A 17,926-nucleotide genomic window follows, 5' to 3' on the forward strand; every position below is an offset into this window, starting at 1 on the left:
GCGACTCGCTTCGTCGATGCTTCATCGCAAACTGGGGATCTGGAGACTGGAGACCTGGCCGCCGGCGCCCGGGTGGGCCTCGGCGCTCCCCACGCGGCCGCCAGCCCGGGCCTGAGCAGACGCCCGCGGGAAGGCGGAGCCGCGCGGGGCCCCGGTCACGTGAGGAGGCGCGCACGTGACAGGCCGCCTCTCCCTCGCGCCCGCCCCGCCCCGCCCCGCGCGGGCAGAGCGGAGCAGGGCGGGCGGATGGCGCAGGCGCAGGAGGACGCGTGGCTGCTGGAGTCCCTGAGGCTGTGAGTGAGGCGGGCGCGCTGCAGGCCGCCGGGCGCCGCTTCCCGCCCGCGGTCGCGCCGCGCCCCAGCCGCAGCCCGCGCGGGCGGGCGCCGCAGCGAGGGGCGCGAGCGGCGTGCCGCCTTCGTCGCCTCGCGGCTGGCTTGTCGACGGCCCCTGGCGGTTGAGGCCCTGTGGCTGCGCCGGCGATGTAAAACCTTCGGGAACGTTGAGGCGGGGCGGGGCGGGGGCGCGGGAACGTTCCTTCCCCGGGCATTGGGGTGGCGGGGGCACGACAGGAATTTCGGGGACATTGAGAAATGAAAAACCCTCGTGCCTTTTAGCACGCTTTACAGACCTAAAGTCACTTCGTTAGCGTAGGGCAGCCTTCCCCGGCCTGGTGCCCCCCAGGCGTTTTGGACTTCAGCTCCCATCATCCTCAGGCAGCATGGCCAATGGCCAGGACTGCTGGGCATCGTAGTCTAAAACATCTGGAGCGCTCCAGCTTGAGGAACGCTGTTTTAGGGAGATAAAGCAGCCTTTCTGTTCCTAAAATTATCTTACGTATAATTTGGTTTGTTCAGAAAATTATATTTAAAAATGTTTAAAAGCAAACTAAGTGAATTTGTAATTATTGTCTGAATAAACTATACTTTTGCATTTAATGTACCAAGCATGATAATTTTATGAGTAAACCAAGATGCACATAGCATGAAGAGAGACTGAAAGAACTGGGCATGTTCAGCCTTGAGAAGAGAAGGCTGAGGGGAGACAGGATAGTGCTCTTCAGGTACTTGAAAGGTTGTCACAGAGAGGAAGGCCAGGATCTCTCCTCGATCCTCCCAGAGTGCAGGACACGGAATAATGAGCTGAAGTGACAGGGAGCCAGATTCCGGCTGAACATCAGGAGAAACGTCCTGACTGTTTGAGCAATACGACAACGGAACCCATTCCCTAGGGAGGTGGGGGGCTCTCCCACACTGGAGGCCTTCAAGACGAGGCTGGACAGCCATCTGTCAGGGATGCTCTGACTTGGATTCCTGCATTGAGCAGGGGGTTGGACTCGATGGCCTTGTAGGCCCCTTCCAACCCTACTACTCTATGATTCTATGATATTTTAGGTTCCTATTTAATGTCTGACCAGAGGGAACATCAGCAAGTACTCCCTGAAACATCCTAGAAGCAGGAAGAACTGGAGGCAGAGGAAGAGTGGCGTACGGCATCAGTTCCTATTTGTATGGAAGTTTAGGGAAATTCCTAAACCTGTTCCTGTTTGTGGGGTGGAGCTTAGGGATATCTGATCTGAAGGAAAAGCTATTGAGGTTTTATTTAGGCAAGATGGTAAGCAGTCATATTTAATTTAAGATCCTTTAAGCAATCTCAACCTGTTATTTGAAGAGTAACATTTTATTCACTTTTGTAAATAATTTCTTTTAATGAACATCTTATTTTTTGTTCATTCTGAAAAGTTGTTTCTAGTGGTAGTGTCAATGCCATGCCTACACCATAGGAACCAGGCTACCAATTTTCATTTAGGTAGAGAGGGATTATTCTAGTGGCAGCAGTTAAAAAGTTTTATAGCTGAGGCAGCATTACCTAGTGGTGAGTCTAATTGAGAACTTTATTAAAACTGTGGCAGTGAGTTCTATAGACCTAAGCCTCAAAGTTAATTTTTATTTAAAAAAAAAAAAGTGGGATTACCCACATGCTGTTCTGTAGCGTCTGGTGACAGTAGATGGATTGCTTTTTTCACATGAGCGCTTTAGATTAGAACTGCATTAATTGACTGCTGCAGCATCTAACCAGAACAAGACCAGAACCACAGTACTCCATAGAACAAAACCCAAACTGTCAACAATGCACCTGTACTTCCATTACTATGATGTGGTGACTCTACTCACATGTTGGGAAATGGAGCATAAATGTCTATCGGTAAAATATACTTTAGATCAATAGTTTTAATAAGCAGTGAAAGAACTAATTATGCTGGGAATCTTCCAGAGAAGATTAAAAAAACATTTCCCCCCACGGCTTCATTATTTCCAGAGATTTTACATCTCTAGCATTTCTATAAAAGTTTCTTATTATATAGTTTTTAGAAATCATGTTGGCGAGTAAAGGCTGGGTTACAACATATAAACACTTTGTCTTAAATTCTAAAACAAAACAGTTCATAATCCAGAGCTGTTCAATTTTTCCAGTTTTTTGGAAAAAAACAAAAACAGTCCTCAGAAAGAAGCAAGAACAAATGTTTTTTTTCCTCCAGGCCTTCACATCTCTAGGCTGCACTAGCGTTATTTTGTTTATATGGAAAAATCCTGCTCACAATAAAAACAATGTTTTCAGCATTTTTATTTGTTTTTTGTAAATATTTCTAGGCCGCCTTTCAGGGCAGAAGCCCTCCCAAGGTGGCTCACAGCATTAAGGCTGCAGTCCTATGGTGATGCCTGTATGCTTGCGAGCATGCCTCCCCGCTTCTTCTGCTCTGCATTTTCGCTTGATGGGCTTTTTCGCCCATCTAGTTGGGGCTCTGGAGCAGGAGGCTGAGGAGGCCTGGGGATACACCGTATCCTGGCTTCCCCAGTCCCCTCCTGCCCACTGGCACACCCCCTTTGCCCCCTCTCTGAGGTTGCCTTTGCAACCTCAGAGAGGCAGCTGGTGCAGTCCTCTCCATTCTGACTCCGAGGGTGGGGCGGGGGGGGGAAGTAATGCAGATTCCTGGATCTGCACTTGGAACGCTGTCTCCAACCTCAGATCTAGGAATCCGAATTACCCTACAGCCCTCCAGACCAAGGATTGGTCTCTAAAATTCAATATAATTTAAGAAGCCAATACAATAAGGCAGCAAACGTCTATAAAACAAGAAACACCAGCAATAAAACATTACTAAAAACCTACAACATAATTGCAGCTACAACCCAGAACAGGCCGATATAGCATAATCAGGAAGGTCAGAGCCAACAAACAAGTCTTCAGGACCTTCCTAAAAGCCTGCAATGATGGGGCCTGACAGACCCCTGATGGCAACCCTTAGAGGTCTGGGGACACTGCAGAAAAGGCCCTGTCTCATATGCTTGCCCATCGACTACCCTCAAAGGCAACTGAGAAAGGCCTCTGTGGGCAGGCTTAAAGTGTGGGCAGGCTGATGCAGCTGCAGGTGACCCTTCAAGTAATTTGGCCCCAAACCTTTTAAAGCTTTAAAGAAGCACACACAAAATGGAGAAACACCAAAGCAACATAACCCCCAGTTTGTGGATTTTTTGTGATATTTTTATTTATTTATTTTTATTTATTAAATTTCTTAGTCGCCCATCCGGCCGGTCACCCGGCCATTCTGGGCAATGTACAATGGTACAATTTAAAACAGTAAAATTACACATTAAACATTATATAAAAATGCCCTAACCCACCCCAAATGCCTGCCTGAATAACCATGTTTTCAGTGCGTGGCAGAAGCTCATTAAAGAGGGGGCATGGCAGAGTTCCCTAGGGAGGGAGTTCCACAGAGTGAGGGCCACCACAGAGAAGGCCCTCTCCCTTGTCCCCACCAGCCTAGCTGTCATGGCTGATGGGACAGAGAGAAGGCCATCCGAGGCTGATCTTGTTAAGCGGCCTGCCTGGTGTTGCTGGAGGTGCTCCTTGAGATAGGCTGGGCCAGAACCACATAGGGTTTTAAAGGTCAAAACCAATACCTTGAATTTGGCTCAGTAAACAACTGGTAACCAGTGCAACTCCTTCAGCACCGGAGTGATGTCATGTCGGCGGCTGCCTTTAATCAGGCGAGCCGCCACGTTCTGCACCAGCCGCAGCTTCCGAACCATCTTCAAGGGTAACCCCACGTAGAGTGCATTACGGTAGTCTAGACAAGAGGAGACCAGGGCATGTACTACCGATGGGAGCAGATGCTCGGGAAGGTAGGGGCGCAGCCTCCGTATCAGATGGAGTTGGTACAGCGCTGTCCGGCTCATGGCTGACACCTGAGCCTCCATGGATAGCTGGGAATCTAAAATGACCCCCAAGCTGTGGATCTGGTCTTTCAAGGGTAGCCGTACCCCATTCAACACCAGATCGACATCCCCCAACCTCCTCTTGTCTCCCACCAGAAGTACCTCAGTCTTGTCAGGGTTCAGCTTCAGCTTATTCCTCCCCATCCAGCCACTCACCGTCTCCAGACATTTGGACAGGGATTCTATGGCCAACCCTGGTGAAGATTTGAACGAGAGGTAGAGCTGCGTGTCATCCGCATATTGATGACACCGTACCCCAAACCTCCTGATGATAGCCCCCAGTGGCTTCACATAGATGTTAAATAGCATCAGGGAGAGGATGGAATCCTGTGGTGCCCCACAAGTGAGCGGCCACGGGTCCGAAACCTCCTCTCCCAGTGCTACCCTCTGGTACCTGCCAGAGAGGAAGGACCGGAACCACCGTAATATGGTGTCTCCAATGCCCAACCCCTCCAGGCGGTCCAGGAGGATACCGTGGTCAATGGTATCAAAAGCCACTGAGAGGTCGAGGAGAACAAGGAAGGAGCATTCGCCCCTATCCAGAGCCCTCCTCATAGCATCCACCGAAATATGTTTGTGTTCTAGCTTTGTATATGGTTCTGCTTTTGTGTGTGCTCTTGAACATTATTAGATTATTCAGATGAAGTAGTATAAAGCTCATATTGCCACAGGCACTAGTAGGCCAAGAATGAGGCTGGAGAGCCATCTGTCAGGGATGCTCTGACTTGGTTTCCTGCATTAAGCAGGTGGTTGGACTTGATGGTCTTGTAGGCCCCTTCCAACCCTACGATTCTATGAATGGATGAAAATATGTTTGGCCATTTCCCTTGTGACTAGAACAACTTTCAGGGGGCATTTCTTTCTTTACCTCCTTCTTCCTCTCTCAACTTTCCAATTACATCCCGCATCAGCTTCCCTTCAATGAGCACCCCAATAATATGACCTCTTCGCAGTACATTAAGGCAGGCCACCCCCGCCATAGCAAATGAGGTCTTCCAGCCCCCCTCCATCCCTCTCATTCACTCACACAATTAGCCTTCCTCCTTCCAATAAGAACCCCTCCCATTACATGAAAGCATAGACAGACCCACCCCTCCTCTGTTGCAGGGAAACAAGGTGGTCCAAGCCCCCACCCAAGAAGCCCCACTTTCACCTGGGCCTGAAAAGCAATAGGTGCGATGGGGGAGAGAGAAGGAAAAACACTGCCTTTCTCTCACTTGCCCTGAGCCACAGCCATCCAATATGGTTCCAGTCTTGCACTACTCCCCCCACACACACACAAACACACAAACCCTACCTGTGCAAAGTGCATCACAGGTGGGGCAGCACCAGCCCCTTCCTCCTCGCTCTTTGATTCGTCTCATTCACAACAATACAATGGGGGTGGGGGATCATGGCCATTCCCCCTAGTAACCGGCCCAAGTCCTAGCAGTGCTCTATGAAGCCTGCCTGTGAAGTAAAACAAATGAAAACAAATCCAGACAGAAAAAAGGAAAGCGGGAGGATGCATGTAATGGAAGCTGGAAACACGTGATGTCAAATTGGGCATTATTTGGCACATTCTTTTTAAAAAGATCATTTAGCATTTCTTCAAGTTTCAGGTTGAGAACATGTGGTGTCAGATCAAGCACTGTTTGGTACAGAGCAAATAACCCAGCAGTGAACTGTAGAGCAATAGGAGACTGTTTGGCATGCAACAAATAAACATAGTGTTTTGCTATTAAAGCTCGAGCTTTGAACTTTTTCAAAGTTTCAAAATTTTCTGCATATCTACACTGCTCAAGCTTCAGTTTTTTTAAAAAATGTGCAAAACGGGTCTGGTATATCTCTAGTAATTAACATCACACTAAGGTATTCTTATAGAGACCTCAAACGTCCAGTGCAATCCAGTTCACGTCTACTCAGGTAAGTGTACTGGATTGCACCCTTCACTTATTATTTTCAGGGGATCTTTTCTTGCCGATTTCCCTCTCCCTCCTCCACACACCCCAGTCTAGATTGTGTGGTGCCTTTTAACTGAGGCTTGTTTGCTTGCTTGCTTGCTTGCTTGCTTGCTTGCTTATTTATTTATTTATTTATTTATTTATTTATTTATTTATTTCTATACTGCCTGATAGCCGAAGCTCTCTGGGCAGTTCACAAAAATTAAAATCATGTTGCTTAGGTACAACGATCTCCATGTCTTTGAGCTCCAGGATCCCACCAGAGTTATCGAGTGGACGGGAGACAAAAGTGAGTGGTGTTTCTTCACTGGGTTTGGGCCAGGTCAGTTTTGGGCAGCTGCTTTCAGGGGCTCCTGGGGAGTGGACAGGGTTGGCATTTCTACTCCACCTGCAGTGTGCTGCCTTCTGTTTCTCCAAGGGGCTCAGAGCAGCTCAAATGTGGCTCCCAGGCAGGGAATAGCTGCATAGCCTCAATAGATGGACCCTCTCCTGTGCTGACAGAACATTCTCTGGGCACCAGCATTAGTGGAGGCTGGTGGCTCCAGTGTCAATGTGCCTGTGAATCCGCTCCGAGTTTCAGTCAGAACTCTAAAGGATTTATTCGAGGTGCTCCACACCTTGGATAGCTCCTTTTAGAGTTCTGACTGAAACCCGATGCGGATGCATTGCCCCACTGACGTTGGAGCCACTAGCCTCTGCTGACCTGCTTCCTTGCCACCTTCTTGGGGAAGGGAAGTTTTGAACCTGCTGGGGGTTTATGGGAGTTGTAGTCCTAACATATCTGGAAGGCACCAGGTTGGGGAAGGCTGCCTTAGTCAAAATGGGTATGATGGCAGCACTTCTGTACTATTTTTTTTTATTTTATTTATTAAACACCTCATAAATTTATCTAGGCATTTGATAATAATGATAAAAATGCAACTAAAATCACAATAAAATCAACGCTATAAAGCTAATGAACTTGCCAGCACATCATAAAATACAATATCACATTGCAGGGACTTGGACCCTGTCTCCATGACAGCGGAAGGAGAAATGAAGGGAAGCTTACCTGGATTTTTTTCAAGAAACTGGCTTTGGGGTGTTTTGGTCCATGCAGGGCTCCATGAGCGAGTGCACTACTCCAGCATAAGTCACTTCACAGAACATACTTCTGGGTGGGGTGGGGAGATTGGAGTAAATGTCATCAAGAGTGGCAGGGGCTGCTCAACCAAGAAGAAAGCTGCCCCCCCCACACACACCAGGCTCTCCTCCTTCCTTCCCCTAATGGATGGAAGCTTAGCCTCATTAACCACAATGGGAATTACTTTTAAGGAGACCCCTTCCCCCAAGATATGCCTGATTCCACCAATTGTTTTTTATTTCTTCCCCCTCTAAAACCACTATCTCACTTTGTCACTATTGTGCAATAGTGTTAATGCGTGATAGTGACATGGTGAGTGATAGGTGGCATGGGTATTGCTGGACAAAGGCGCGATAGTGACCTAGTGACATCGAAAATCATGTCCCTTTGTAGGCATGATTTTTTAACTTCTTCCTTTCTGGATGGGTGATTTCTTTCATGTCTCTATCAAAGCAATTGCGTGATAGAGGCATAGAGACATGAAAGAAATCACCCATCCAGAAAGGAAGAAGTTCAAACAACACCCCTCCAAAGGGGTTTTCAATGTCACTGGGTCACTATCACGCCTTTGTTCAGCAATATCCAGGCCCCCGAATAGTGGCATAGTGAGGCAGTGGGACTGGGGATGCAGGTATTGCTGGACAAATGTGATAGCGAGATGTGGGGAGGTGCTGGTACAGCCGACAAAAGCTCTATTTTGGTTTAACACTTTAGTTTCAGAAATAAGTTAGAGGCTGCCCAGAGCACACCCATACTTTGCGGGGATGGCCACCAGAGTTTAGTGGTAGGCAAGGTGAAGCAAATGCCAAGAGGTAGCGCAGAACTCTGATGGCCAGCCTGAAATGGCGGAAACAGTGGGGAAAGACCGCTTGACTGGGGTCAGCGAGGTGAAAGACACCTCTGGGCAGGGCTGTCATGCTGGAGTAAATGTGGAGGGGTGGTGCACACCGCAACAGAAGCGCAGGCAAGCCGAATTAAGGAAAGCAATCGGACTAAAAGTGGTCTCAGAAGAGCTGGTTTTTCGGCACGAAACTCCAGAGTGGCTGGAGATGGCCACGTGGTAAGATGGCCACGACGTCATTTATTGTTGTTGTTGTTATTTTTCTATACTGCCCCATAGCCAAAGCTCTCTGGGCAATTCACAAAAGTTAAATGTATCCCTAACGATGTCCAAACGCAGCCACCTTGGAGTAAGTCGCTTGTGGAGACACCCCCTAGGATAGCACTGCAGCGACTAAGATAATAAAACACAAAAGTACTAAAATATTTTAGAAGACTTTAAAAGGGTTTGTATTTTAAAACAGTGTGGGAGAAAGAAATGTCTTTGCCTGGTGCCGCAAAAACAGCAGAGTGAGTGCCAGGCGAGCTTCCCTTGGGAGAGCATTCCAAAGCTGGGCCCAGTCCCCATAGCCCAACATCCGTGCTAGGAAACTTCTCGGTTCAGGGTGGCCACAGACGCAGACATATTGGAATGATGGCCCTCTTCAAATCCCTGAAGGGCTGTTGAACAGAAGAAAGCAAGGGCTCGTTCTCTGCTTTTGATCCAGAGGGCGGTGCTAGATCTCATGGGTTCAAGATGAAGGAGGGCAGATGTCGCTCGAACAGGGTAGAATAATATCAGCATTGAGATTATCTGGTGGTTAAGTGGAACTAATCGAAGAGGGGTGGCAACTGGGGGGGGTAGGGGAAAATGGCCTCAGCAGCCACTGCACTCTGGTTTGATAGCCTTTGTCAAACCCTGCTGAATGCTGAATTCCTCGGTTGGTCTGTGATTCTGTTTTTAGGGATCTGTGTAGCAGGATATGAAAACGGAAGAAGGAATGAAGTTCTCCAGCTGCTCTTGCCACAGAGGCTGTATGCCAAAGAGCACCAGGTAATGTCCGTGTGACCAGCAGAGACCCACCCTGCCCAGCCCTCTCCCATGTAGGCCCCTCCGACGTCCACCCACTGACACCCCAACTTAGGAATAGATGTTTGTGCAAATGTACTTTGGGGTCTCCTTTGGGTGCCACCTATGGCTCGGGTATGGAACCCTCACTGCAAACTACTTGCATTTTTACAGGGTTTATGTCCGGAAAGAGATTTTAAGGTTGAACACGGTGGATTTTCTGACCGCCCTGTGTACCAGCTGAAGCACGTGCCAGACACCAGGTATGTGATGCTGAAAAAACTTGGCCACTCCTTATCTGCATGTTTAGGTTGGAAGAAGGGCATCCCTGGCCCAAAGGAATGGGCAACTTTAGCTCTGAGGAAAGAACATTTGAATGAACGTCGCATGTCCCCCTTGGACGAAGGTGAGCTTGACACACCAGCTCAGTTCAGACATTGTATCAGACCATCTTCTCTGCTAAGCATGGTTAAAAACCCACATGGTGGTTTGAGCTTCCAAATGTACAGCAGACAAAGCACGGCTTAAAGCTACGTGCCTGCTTCTCTTTTCCATCTGCTCAGTACTTGGCTTCAGAAGCTCACTCTCCTGTCTCCATAGTGCAGCAACAGCCATAGCTGTGGTTTGCCAGAGCCCTGTGAATTCTGACATAATGCAGACTGTGGTCAATGCAAACAATGCCTTTGATAACCAGCTTCAAACTAATTTGAGTATCCTGATATGGCAGCCTTCGCAAACCATAGATTGCGAGCTGGCGTAGGTTTTGGATGTAAAAACAAAACATGGTTTGGTGTGATGTCTGAATGCAGCATTCCTGTTGTGGCTTAGTCAGTGCAGGGTCCCTGACTGGCAGTGATTCCTTTGCCTTGCAAAACCCTCTGGTGCTGTTGTCAGGGTTGGGGGTGTTGTGCAGTGCTCTCTACACATTGGCTTGGGATGCAGATTTGAGCATACTAACGATCTTGGGGGCCAGAACTTTACCCTCGGTAGCTCAACAAGCAACCTAAAAGTCTTTCCTACTCCTGTCGGCTGCATGCTGACAGCTGCTGTCTCTTGGACTGGCCATGGGGCTAGGGCACAGGAATGGTGCTTTAAAAAGAGAACTGTTCATGCCAAAATACTGACCAATTGGCATGACACGCCCTAGTGTCCATGGGGAGGACGAGCCCTTCCTTTTCCCATGGGGCTCGCTGGTGATGGAGTAGCCACTGCTCCACCATTTGGGAGTGGGGGAGAGCAGTATGCCGGGGAATTGCGGACAGCAAGGGGTTTCCTTTCCCTACCTACTTCCTCCCAAAGCCCCCAGGCAAGGGGGTGGGGCTTGGGGAGGTGGAGGAGAGTGGGCAGGGCCCATGGAGGGAGCCCCCCCTTGTGGGCCAGTTTAGGCCCATGGGCTAGAGAACAGGGAAATGCTCTGATGGAGGTCTGCTGCTACATCAGTTGTTGTTCATTCTAGAATAGCCAGAAGCGTAGAACAGGGAGGGCAGTGAAGGGCATTGTGCTTTGGGGTTTTGATGATTCAGAACTTGGGTTCTCTGAACATGAAGCTTGCATGGCGACTAGTTTTGGGGGGTGGAGTTCAACGAGACTTCCTGCTAGCTGGCCTTACTTGGTCCGCAGCAAGTCAGGCCATCTAGTGGATTTTCCATATATTTTTTTTAAAAAATGCATAGACATTTGTGCAAATTGCAGCCCTAATTTGTGGAAATTGTGGCTGCAATTTGTCCAAATTGCAAATTATGCAAATCATGGTTGCAATTTGCGCAAATTATGAAAATTCCAGGTGCAATTCGTACAAATACGTATTTCCACAATTTTTTAAAAAATACGGGGAAAGTCCCAGGAATTCAATGAAAACATACAGCTCGGCTTGCAAATGCAAGCCGAACTGGGCACACCACGGAAGTCTGGTGAGCCCAGAGAGGTCTGGACTTCCTGGTGACAGACATCCTTAGTGGAGACTGACAGGTGTATTTGCCCTCTGCCTGGGAGCGGAGTGCATGGTGCGGAGAAGGTTGGCTGCACGCTCTCCCTCTCTCAAGGGTTTTCTTCCTGTTGGCTTGTGCCCGTAGCTTGCTGGTGACGAGTGGCCCGCCGGACAGTTCGTTGCGGGTTTGGCGCATGGAGCAGGACGAGACAGGTGAGCATGTGAGGGGCTGCTTCGCTTACACAGCTGTTTTTGTTCTGCGTCAGTCAGTAACTAAATGCTCAGCCTTGGTTGCAGTAACTAAAAACAAATGTTTATCTGTATAAATAAGAACATAAGAAGAGCTGTGCTGGACCAGACCAAAAGCTCATTTAGTTCAGCATTATGTTCACACAGCAGCCAACCAGATGCCCCAATGGGAAGCCCACAAGTAGGATGTGTCCGCATTGGCCCCCTCCCAAAGTGTTTCTAGAGCGGCCCTGCTGGTGGGGCCACAGATTCCTGAGCTCCACTCTGCAGTTGTTTGGAGCAGGGCCCTTCGCGTGGTGGCGCCTGCTATGTGCAGTAATCTGAGATCAGACATGTGCTGAGACACTTTATTTTTAGGCGCATGTTGAAGGCACACCTGTTACGGAAACTTTTCCTATGTATTTATTTCATTTCATTTCTATCCCGCCCAATAGCCGAAGCTCTCTGGGCGGTTCACAAAATATGTAGTTTAGTCTGTCATCTTAGATGCGATATATTCCATGTATTGGTTTTTATGTTTGTATGATTTGTGTACACTCCTTTGAAATCTGTAGATGTAAGTGGTCCATAAGTAAATAATATTGCCTGGGGTTGCCATGATCCACCGGTGGTCTTGTGTCCGCGTGAAGAATGCGAGTACCTTGGTAGCAGCCGTCCGTCTCTTTTTCTCCCCTCCCCCCTCCCAGATGTTATTAAGCCTGTCGGCTCTATCCCTACTGCACACGGAGATGGACGCTCCTGGGCGAAAATGGCCACGGCTTTCTCCAAACCGGCACGGGTCCTTCATGGGCTGAGAATCGGCAATCTCCAGGTGACGGAGCTGGAATCCGGGAAAACCGTCTTCATGGCAGGTGCACCCTTGTTTTCTGGGTTCCAAACTTCTTGAGCACCCCCTGGGACCCAGACCCGTAGGGCAGGAGTCTCCCAAAGATCTGCTAGGTGCCCACTTTTCTTCCTTTTGCATCCACCTGGGAATCCCTTGGGCTCGTCGGCCTTGGAATAAATCCGCATGATCCATCACGGGCACAGCACCAGGACCCAGTGTGGCAAGGGAGATGCATGGACCCGGGGGACTCACCAAGGCTGACGCCAGGCTCTTTAAAAAATACTTTTTTTTTTTTTTTAAGATAGCCATGCTGTTTCGTGAGAGGAAAAAAAAAACCCAAAATCCACTGCTGGACAATACCTTTATTACATTTTTCTCCCCCACTCATAATACTAGATCCCAACGGGGTCCTCCCCTGAAGCTGATGGGTGGAAGATTCAGGACAGATGAAAGGAAGGACTTCTTCACTCAGTCCAGACTTAAATTAGGGAATTCGCTTTTGGGAGGAGATGGCCTGAAAGGGGGGCAGGGGGACTCTGGCCCGGCTGTGCAGGGGGGCCCGAAGGCAGGAGAGAAGACACATCAGTGCAGGGCATAGAAGCAGTGGAACGGTTTTAGAGAGGTGAGCTGCACCATGAGGGCTAGAAACCTACCCTAGTTTGTTTTTAAGTGTTCTTTGTTAATATTCATCCTGAGCAGGACAAAAGTGGGCAATAGAGGGTTGTTGTACATTACCAGTGAGATCTCAAGGCATCATGGCTGGATCGCAAGTTCCGATCAGAGTGTTCTGCAGGCAGACCTGTCTGGACTCAGGGTAGCTGCGGCCTCTTTCCTCTTCCAGACTCCGCCAGCCCGGATGAGATTGCCACCCTGGGATTCCTGGACGGAGCCACTGTGCTGGCCTGCACCGCCGGGGGGCAGCTCTTCCTCGCAGACACCAGGCAGCCCCGGGGCCTTCTGGGAGCCGCCGCAGAGGCACACGTCCCTGCCGCGTTGGGAGGGCAGCAGTGGTGCGCGGGAGTCGGGCAGGGCCTGCTGGACGAGCCACTGGTAGCCCGGCTCTCGTCCGGGGGCCACGTCATGGTGACGGACATCCGGAAGGCAGGGAGCCCCGTGAAAGCGGCGCGGTGCCAGGTGCCCACGCCTGGCCTGCACGGGGCAGAGTTCCTGTCGGTCTCCTTCGCTCCTCTGCTCGGGAGTTGCCTGGCTGTGTCTGGTAAGCCTCAGGAGAGCTCCGCCTTGGCAGGGTGGGGGCGTTGGTGGGTGCCCGGGTAGATCGGGGAGGGGCAGTGCTGGGGTCCTGCCGCCTCTGCTGGGTGTCCTGTGGGGCTGCCCCTCGGAGCGAGAGCAACGAGTGGGCTGAACACATCGGCAGGCTCTGCAAGGCCGGGCGGATGGCAGCACAGGCCGGGCGGCAATCCCAGGCCAGGGCTCTCTGGAGTTCGAGGCACGAGGTGGGAGCCAGCTTGGTGCCCTGGACGTCCAGGGTAGCTTTGGGCACAACTCCCTCGTTCCTGAGCCTCAGTTCCCTGCCTCTGTAAAATGGGGATTGGTGAGAGGGAAGCCTTTGGGCTGAATGACACCCCCCCCCCCGTGATGGAATTGCCAGCTTCTGTGGGGAGATGATGCTCACCAGATGTGTTGGACTGCAAGTCCCGGCACCCCCCAGCCATGTTGGCGAGGGGATACTGGGAGCTGCCGTCCGTCATGTCCCGCGCTGGAGCACTGACGGATGCTATTGACGACAGAGCCTCCTGGCCGAAGTTGCCTGAAGCGCCCCAGCAGCCCTGTGGCGCCCTGGCCCGTGTCTTCCCGCTTGCCCTCCTCCGGCCAGTGGCCTTGCGCAGCTGGCTCAGCCCGCAGGGTGTTCCGCAGCGCTGCCCAGGGAAGCTGGAGTCCAGCGCAGCGCAGCCACAGCACGCGGCTCCTCCCAGAGCACTGTGCTCAGGCCTTTGCCGAGACCCCGGGGCGGCGACCTTCTGGGCGGGACTCGGAAAGGCTTGAGAAGGGGGATGGAAGGAGGCCGGCGGGGAGCCCGTTGAGTGGGGCCTTGGCCTTACGGGCTTTGGGGCGTTCTGGCCCCGCTTGCCAAAGCAAGGCTCTGCAGACCCGCCTTCCCCAGCCAGGTATGTCGGACTGTAATCTCATGGCCAGGAGGGTGCCGGGCTGGGGAGGCCGTGAGAGAGAGGGAAGGGTGGGGGATTCTTTTTACAGTGCGCTTCACTTTTCCGTTTAATATTCTGATTGCTCAGTATAAGAGGTACTGTTTTTACTATAAAGAACTCAAGTGGAAGGATAGAGCCCGCTCTTCCTTTTCTCGAATCCAGTGCTTTGGCAGGCGATGCCCCAGGTTCAGCTTAATGAAGGCTAACGCCCTCCTCGCTTTGGGGCGCGGGGTCCCTCAGTAAGCTGCTAAATTCCTGCTCAAGGCTAAAGAGGCCGGACCAGTCCAAGGCATCCGGAGGGCATCATGTTGGGCACCCCGCCTTACCCTGCAGCAGAGCTTAATGTCAGGTGGCGGCGGTGCTCATCTCTGCGCAGGGCCAGACACATCCTCCGAAGTTTGGGTGCTGGGGCACGTGCCCTTCGCTTCCCTTGCTCCCCGCAGTGAGGTACTTAACACCCCTGGCACTCTCTCTCCCGCTTGTGCAAGGTTTCGATGGCACCGTCCACGTCTACGACACGCACAGCTGGAATTCCTTGGGGCAGGAAGCCAAACCGGTGTTCGTTCACAAAGGGCATCTTTTCAGCAGTGTGGCCTGTGTTGGAGACCCACCCCTGGTTACCACCCATGCCTGGCATCCCTGCAAGCCCCGGACAGTGCTCTCAGCAGCGAAGGATGGCTCGCTGCACGTGTGGGACTGGTCCGACCCTCGCGGGGCTAGCTAGTGCGCCGATCGCTGCGGGGAGCTCCACCTGAGGCTCCCTGTTGTCACGAAGCCATGCGGAGCATTCAAGGAAGATGACTGTGCAGAGAAGAAGGGGCACATTTCCCCACCCTGAGCATTGCCAGACCAAGCCCCTTCAAAATAACGAGTCCTTTGGCAAGTGCAGAGGGAACCAGCATCTGACAGGCGACTTTTCTTATGGGTTACGGCTGAGGATTTTGCTGCGGGGCTTGCTCCTGATACCAAGTGCTGTTTGGGGCTGCTCTCTGGCTGTGTTTCACTGCAGCACACTCCCACCGCCACCCCCTGGCTTCAAGTCCCCAGGAGATGTGGTAAATAAAAGTTGCTCCATGTAAGCCCTCTTGACCAGTCTGGCTTTAAGGAATGGAAAAGAAGAAAGGGGCAGGCAGATTGCATTTCTCAGTTTGGCTCTCCCATTTGCACCTTAGCAGAAGAGGAGGTTGAGTGGGGTGTTGAAGAGGGTCTCACACCTGCAGCTACCTTTGGGTGGCGAGTTCACGGGATTCTATGTTGTCAATGTCAAGTGGTGTCTTGCCACACTGAGGCTGCAATTCTGTACACGCTTATCTGGGAGGAAGCCCCTCTGAACTCAGCGGGGCTTCCTTCTGTGTAGGCAGGCATAGATGGCACTGCAAGACTTGTAAAATGATGTAATTTTTGAAGGCACATGTCCACCACATCTCTACATTTTTATTATTATTATTAAATTTATTAATCGCCCATCTGGCTGGTCACCCAGCCACTCTGGGCGATGTACAACACACAATAAAAACAGTTTAAAACAATAACATTCTACAATAAAAACATTTTCTAAAATATCCTAACCCACCCAAGCGCCTGCCTGAACAACAGCGTTTTTAATGCATGATGGAAGCTCATTAAAGAGGGGGCATGACGGAGTTCCCTAGGGAGGGAGTTCCACAGAGTGGGGGCCACCACAGAAAAGGCCCTCTCCCTCGTCCCCACCAGTCTAGCTGTCCTGGCTGATGGGACAGAGAGAAGGCCATCCGAAGCTGATCTTGTTAAGCGGCCTGTCTGGTGCTTCTGGAGGCGCTCCTTAAGATAGGCTGGGCCGGAACCATACAGGGTTTTAAAGGTCAAAACCAACACCTTGAATTTGGCCCGGAAAACAACTGCTAACCAGTGCAACTCCTTCAGCACTGGAGTGATGTGATCTCGCCGGTGGCTGCCTTTAATCAGGCGAGCCGCCGCGTTCTGTACCAGCTGCAGTTTCCAAACCGTCTTCAAGGGTAACCCCACGTAGAGCGCATTACAGTAGTCTAAACGAGAGGAGACCAGGGCATGTACTACCAAAATCCAAAAGTAAAATCAACCATCTGAATCCATGGCACTTGAAGACACAGTTTACCCATTGACTTCTAAATGTTACTAGGAAAATACCCTTAAATGGGCATACTCCACTTAGACCTGACATTTAGCTTGGAGAAATTTAGCCTGCAGAGCTTTGAAGATCTGTTGGAGACAAGTTTGGAGTTCTGTTGCATCCCCAGACAGAATTGCAGGAGGTAGGGAACTGCACGTACATGCACCCCGCTTGAGGCAACTCCACCAAACATTTCCTGTAGGTGCACGTGGCTCCTCTCACAAACAACTGTAGGGCTGTTCCCAAAACCAACCCTCCTCCGTCAAGGCCTCACCCCCTCTTCACCCGATTTCTTGCATCACATCATGATGTTGCACCGTTCGCTGCCTGTGACCAGGGTGGGGATCTTCCCCCACGTGCCTTCCGCAAGGGCACACCTGCAGGTTCCCAGTTCTGACGTTCACTTTGAACGTGGTAAACCCTCGTGTGACACAGCTTCTCCTTGTCATCTGGTGGAAATCTCCCCTTATCAGCAAGAAGCTTTGTTTTTCTGAAATGCCAGGACCACTTTGCATTCCAAAATCCCATCTTTCCAAGGGCTGAAAGGAAAATGTCTCAAAAATTACAGCTGTGTGGGGGTTCATACAGATTTCAATAAAACAAGTTATGTTCGTGGCTGGTGTGCTGTGTATTTCTGTCAAAGCAACACAGGTTCAAACGAGCGATGCATACACAATGAAATCACGCACTCCTTGGGGTGGTTTGTGTTTTTCTCAGATTAATAAACTAGAATAATTTGACAAAACCACAGAAAACATCACAGATAACAGTGTGGAGGAAGCCAAGGTGTTTCAAAGAACAGTACAAAGGAACCACGTTACAAAATGTACCACGCTGCCTCACTTGGTTAGCTAGAGCTCACAAAGGCTTACTTGGCTGTCGACGGTCTCGCTCTCTCTGGGGGCCCTCCCTGGAAAGGGCCAGCTGTGACTGCGTTGTGCTCACGTGTTGTTCCCAAAGCCCTTACAGCTGGGGGCCGAGCCCCAGCCAATGCCACCAACCCAGTGGCGCAAAGTTTCCAGAGCTAGTAAAGTCAAACACACCTGTGACTAAACGAAAGGTCGACATTGCTGTCTTCACGACCAAGCTAAACTCTGTGCTAACGGGTACGGTGCTTTGCTGCCCGCAGCGGTGGTGCTAACATGAAGCCCATCCATCCTGGGCTAGACGGTGACTCAGCTTTCTTGAGCTGTTACAGGGCATATTTGAGGAGGAGGGCTCCAGATGGTCTGCAAAAATGACCAGGCGATACGGCGGCCTGCCCCAGCCTGGTGCCCTCCACATGCATTGGACTGCAATACCCATCATTCCCAGCCAGCATGGCCAATGGCGCAAAGTCTGGCGGGCACCAGGCTGGGGTGTGATAAGGGTTTGCTCCACGTTTCACCTGCAGATCTCTG

At 50.8% G+C, this 17,926-nt stretch overlaps 1 protein-coding gene across 2 annotated transcripts; it reads left to right on the forward strand.

Moving 5' to 3' along the window:
- Positions 1 to 225: 225 nt before the first annotated feature.
- WDR73 (WD repeat domain 73) lies at positions 226 to 17,141 on the forward strand. Of its 2 annotated transcripts, none has more exons than XM_084842329.1 (8): positions 226 to 481; positions 6,442 to 6,509; positions 9,128 to 9,216; positions 9,406 to 9,494; positions 11,304 to 11,371; positions 12,094 to 12,258; positions 13,075 to 13,449; positions 14,887 to 17,141. In XM_084842329.1, coding segments are annotated over exons 1-8 (1,092 nt in total). In that variant the 5' UTR covers positions 226 to 479; the 3' UTR covers positions 15,123 to 17,141. The 2 variants fall into 2 exon arrangements, with proteins under 2 accessions (XP_084698455.1, XP_084698454.1); XM_084842328.1 differs by having other exon boundaries at positions 226 to 293.
- The last annotated feature ends 785 nt before the right edge of the window (positions 17,142 to 17,926 follow it).

The sequence above is a fragment of the Heloderma suspectum genome, chromosome 3, assembly GCF_057233095.1.
Source record: "Heloderma suspectum isolate Gila_16-S chromosome 3, 16-S_ref, whole genome shotgun sequence".
Classification (NCBI taxonomy): domain Eukaryota; kingdom Metazoa; phylum Chordata; class Lepidosauria; order Squamata; family Helodermatidae; genus Heloderma; species Heloderma suspectum.

Coding starts and splice junctions, on each gene's coding strand:
- WDR73 (XM_084842328.1), top strand. CDS start 247: ATGGCGCAGGCGCAGGAGGACGCGTGGCTGCTGGAGTCCCTGAGGCT. Junction 9,217..9,405: donor TGTATGCCAAAGAGCACCAG/GTAATGTCCGTG, acceptor GCATTTTTACAG/GGTTTATGTCCGGAAAGAGA. Junction 12,259..13,074: donor GAAAACCGTCTTCATGGCAG/GTGCACCCTTGT, acceptor TTCCTCTTCCAG/ACTCCGCCAGCCCGGATGAG.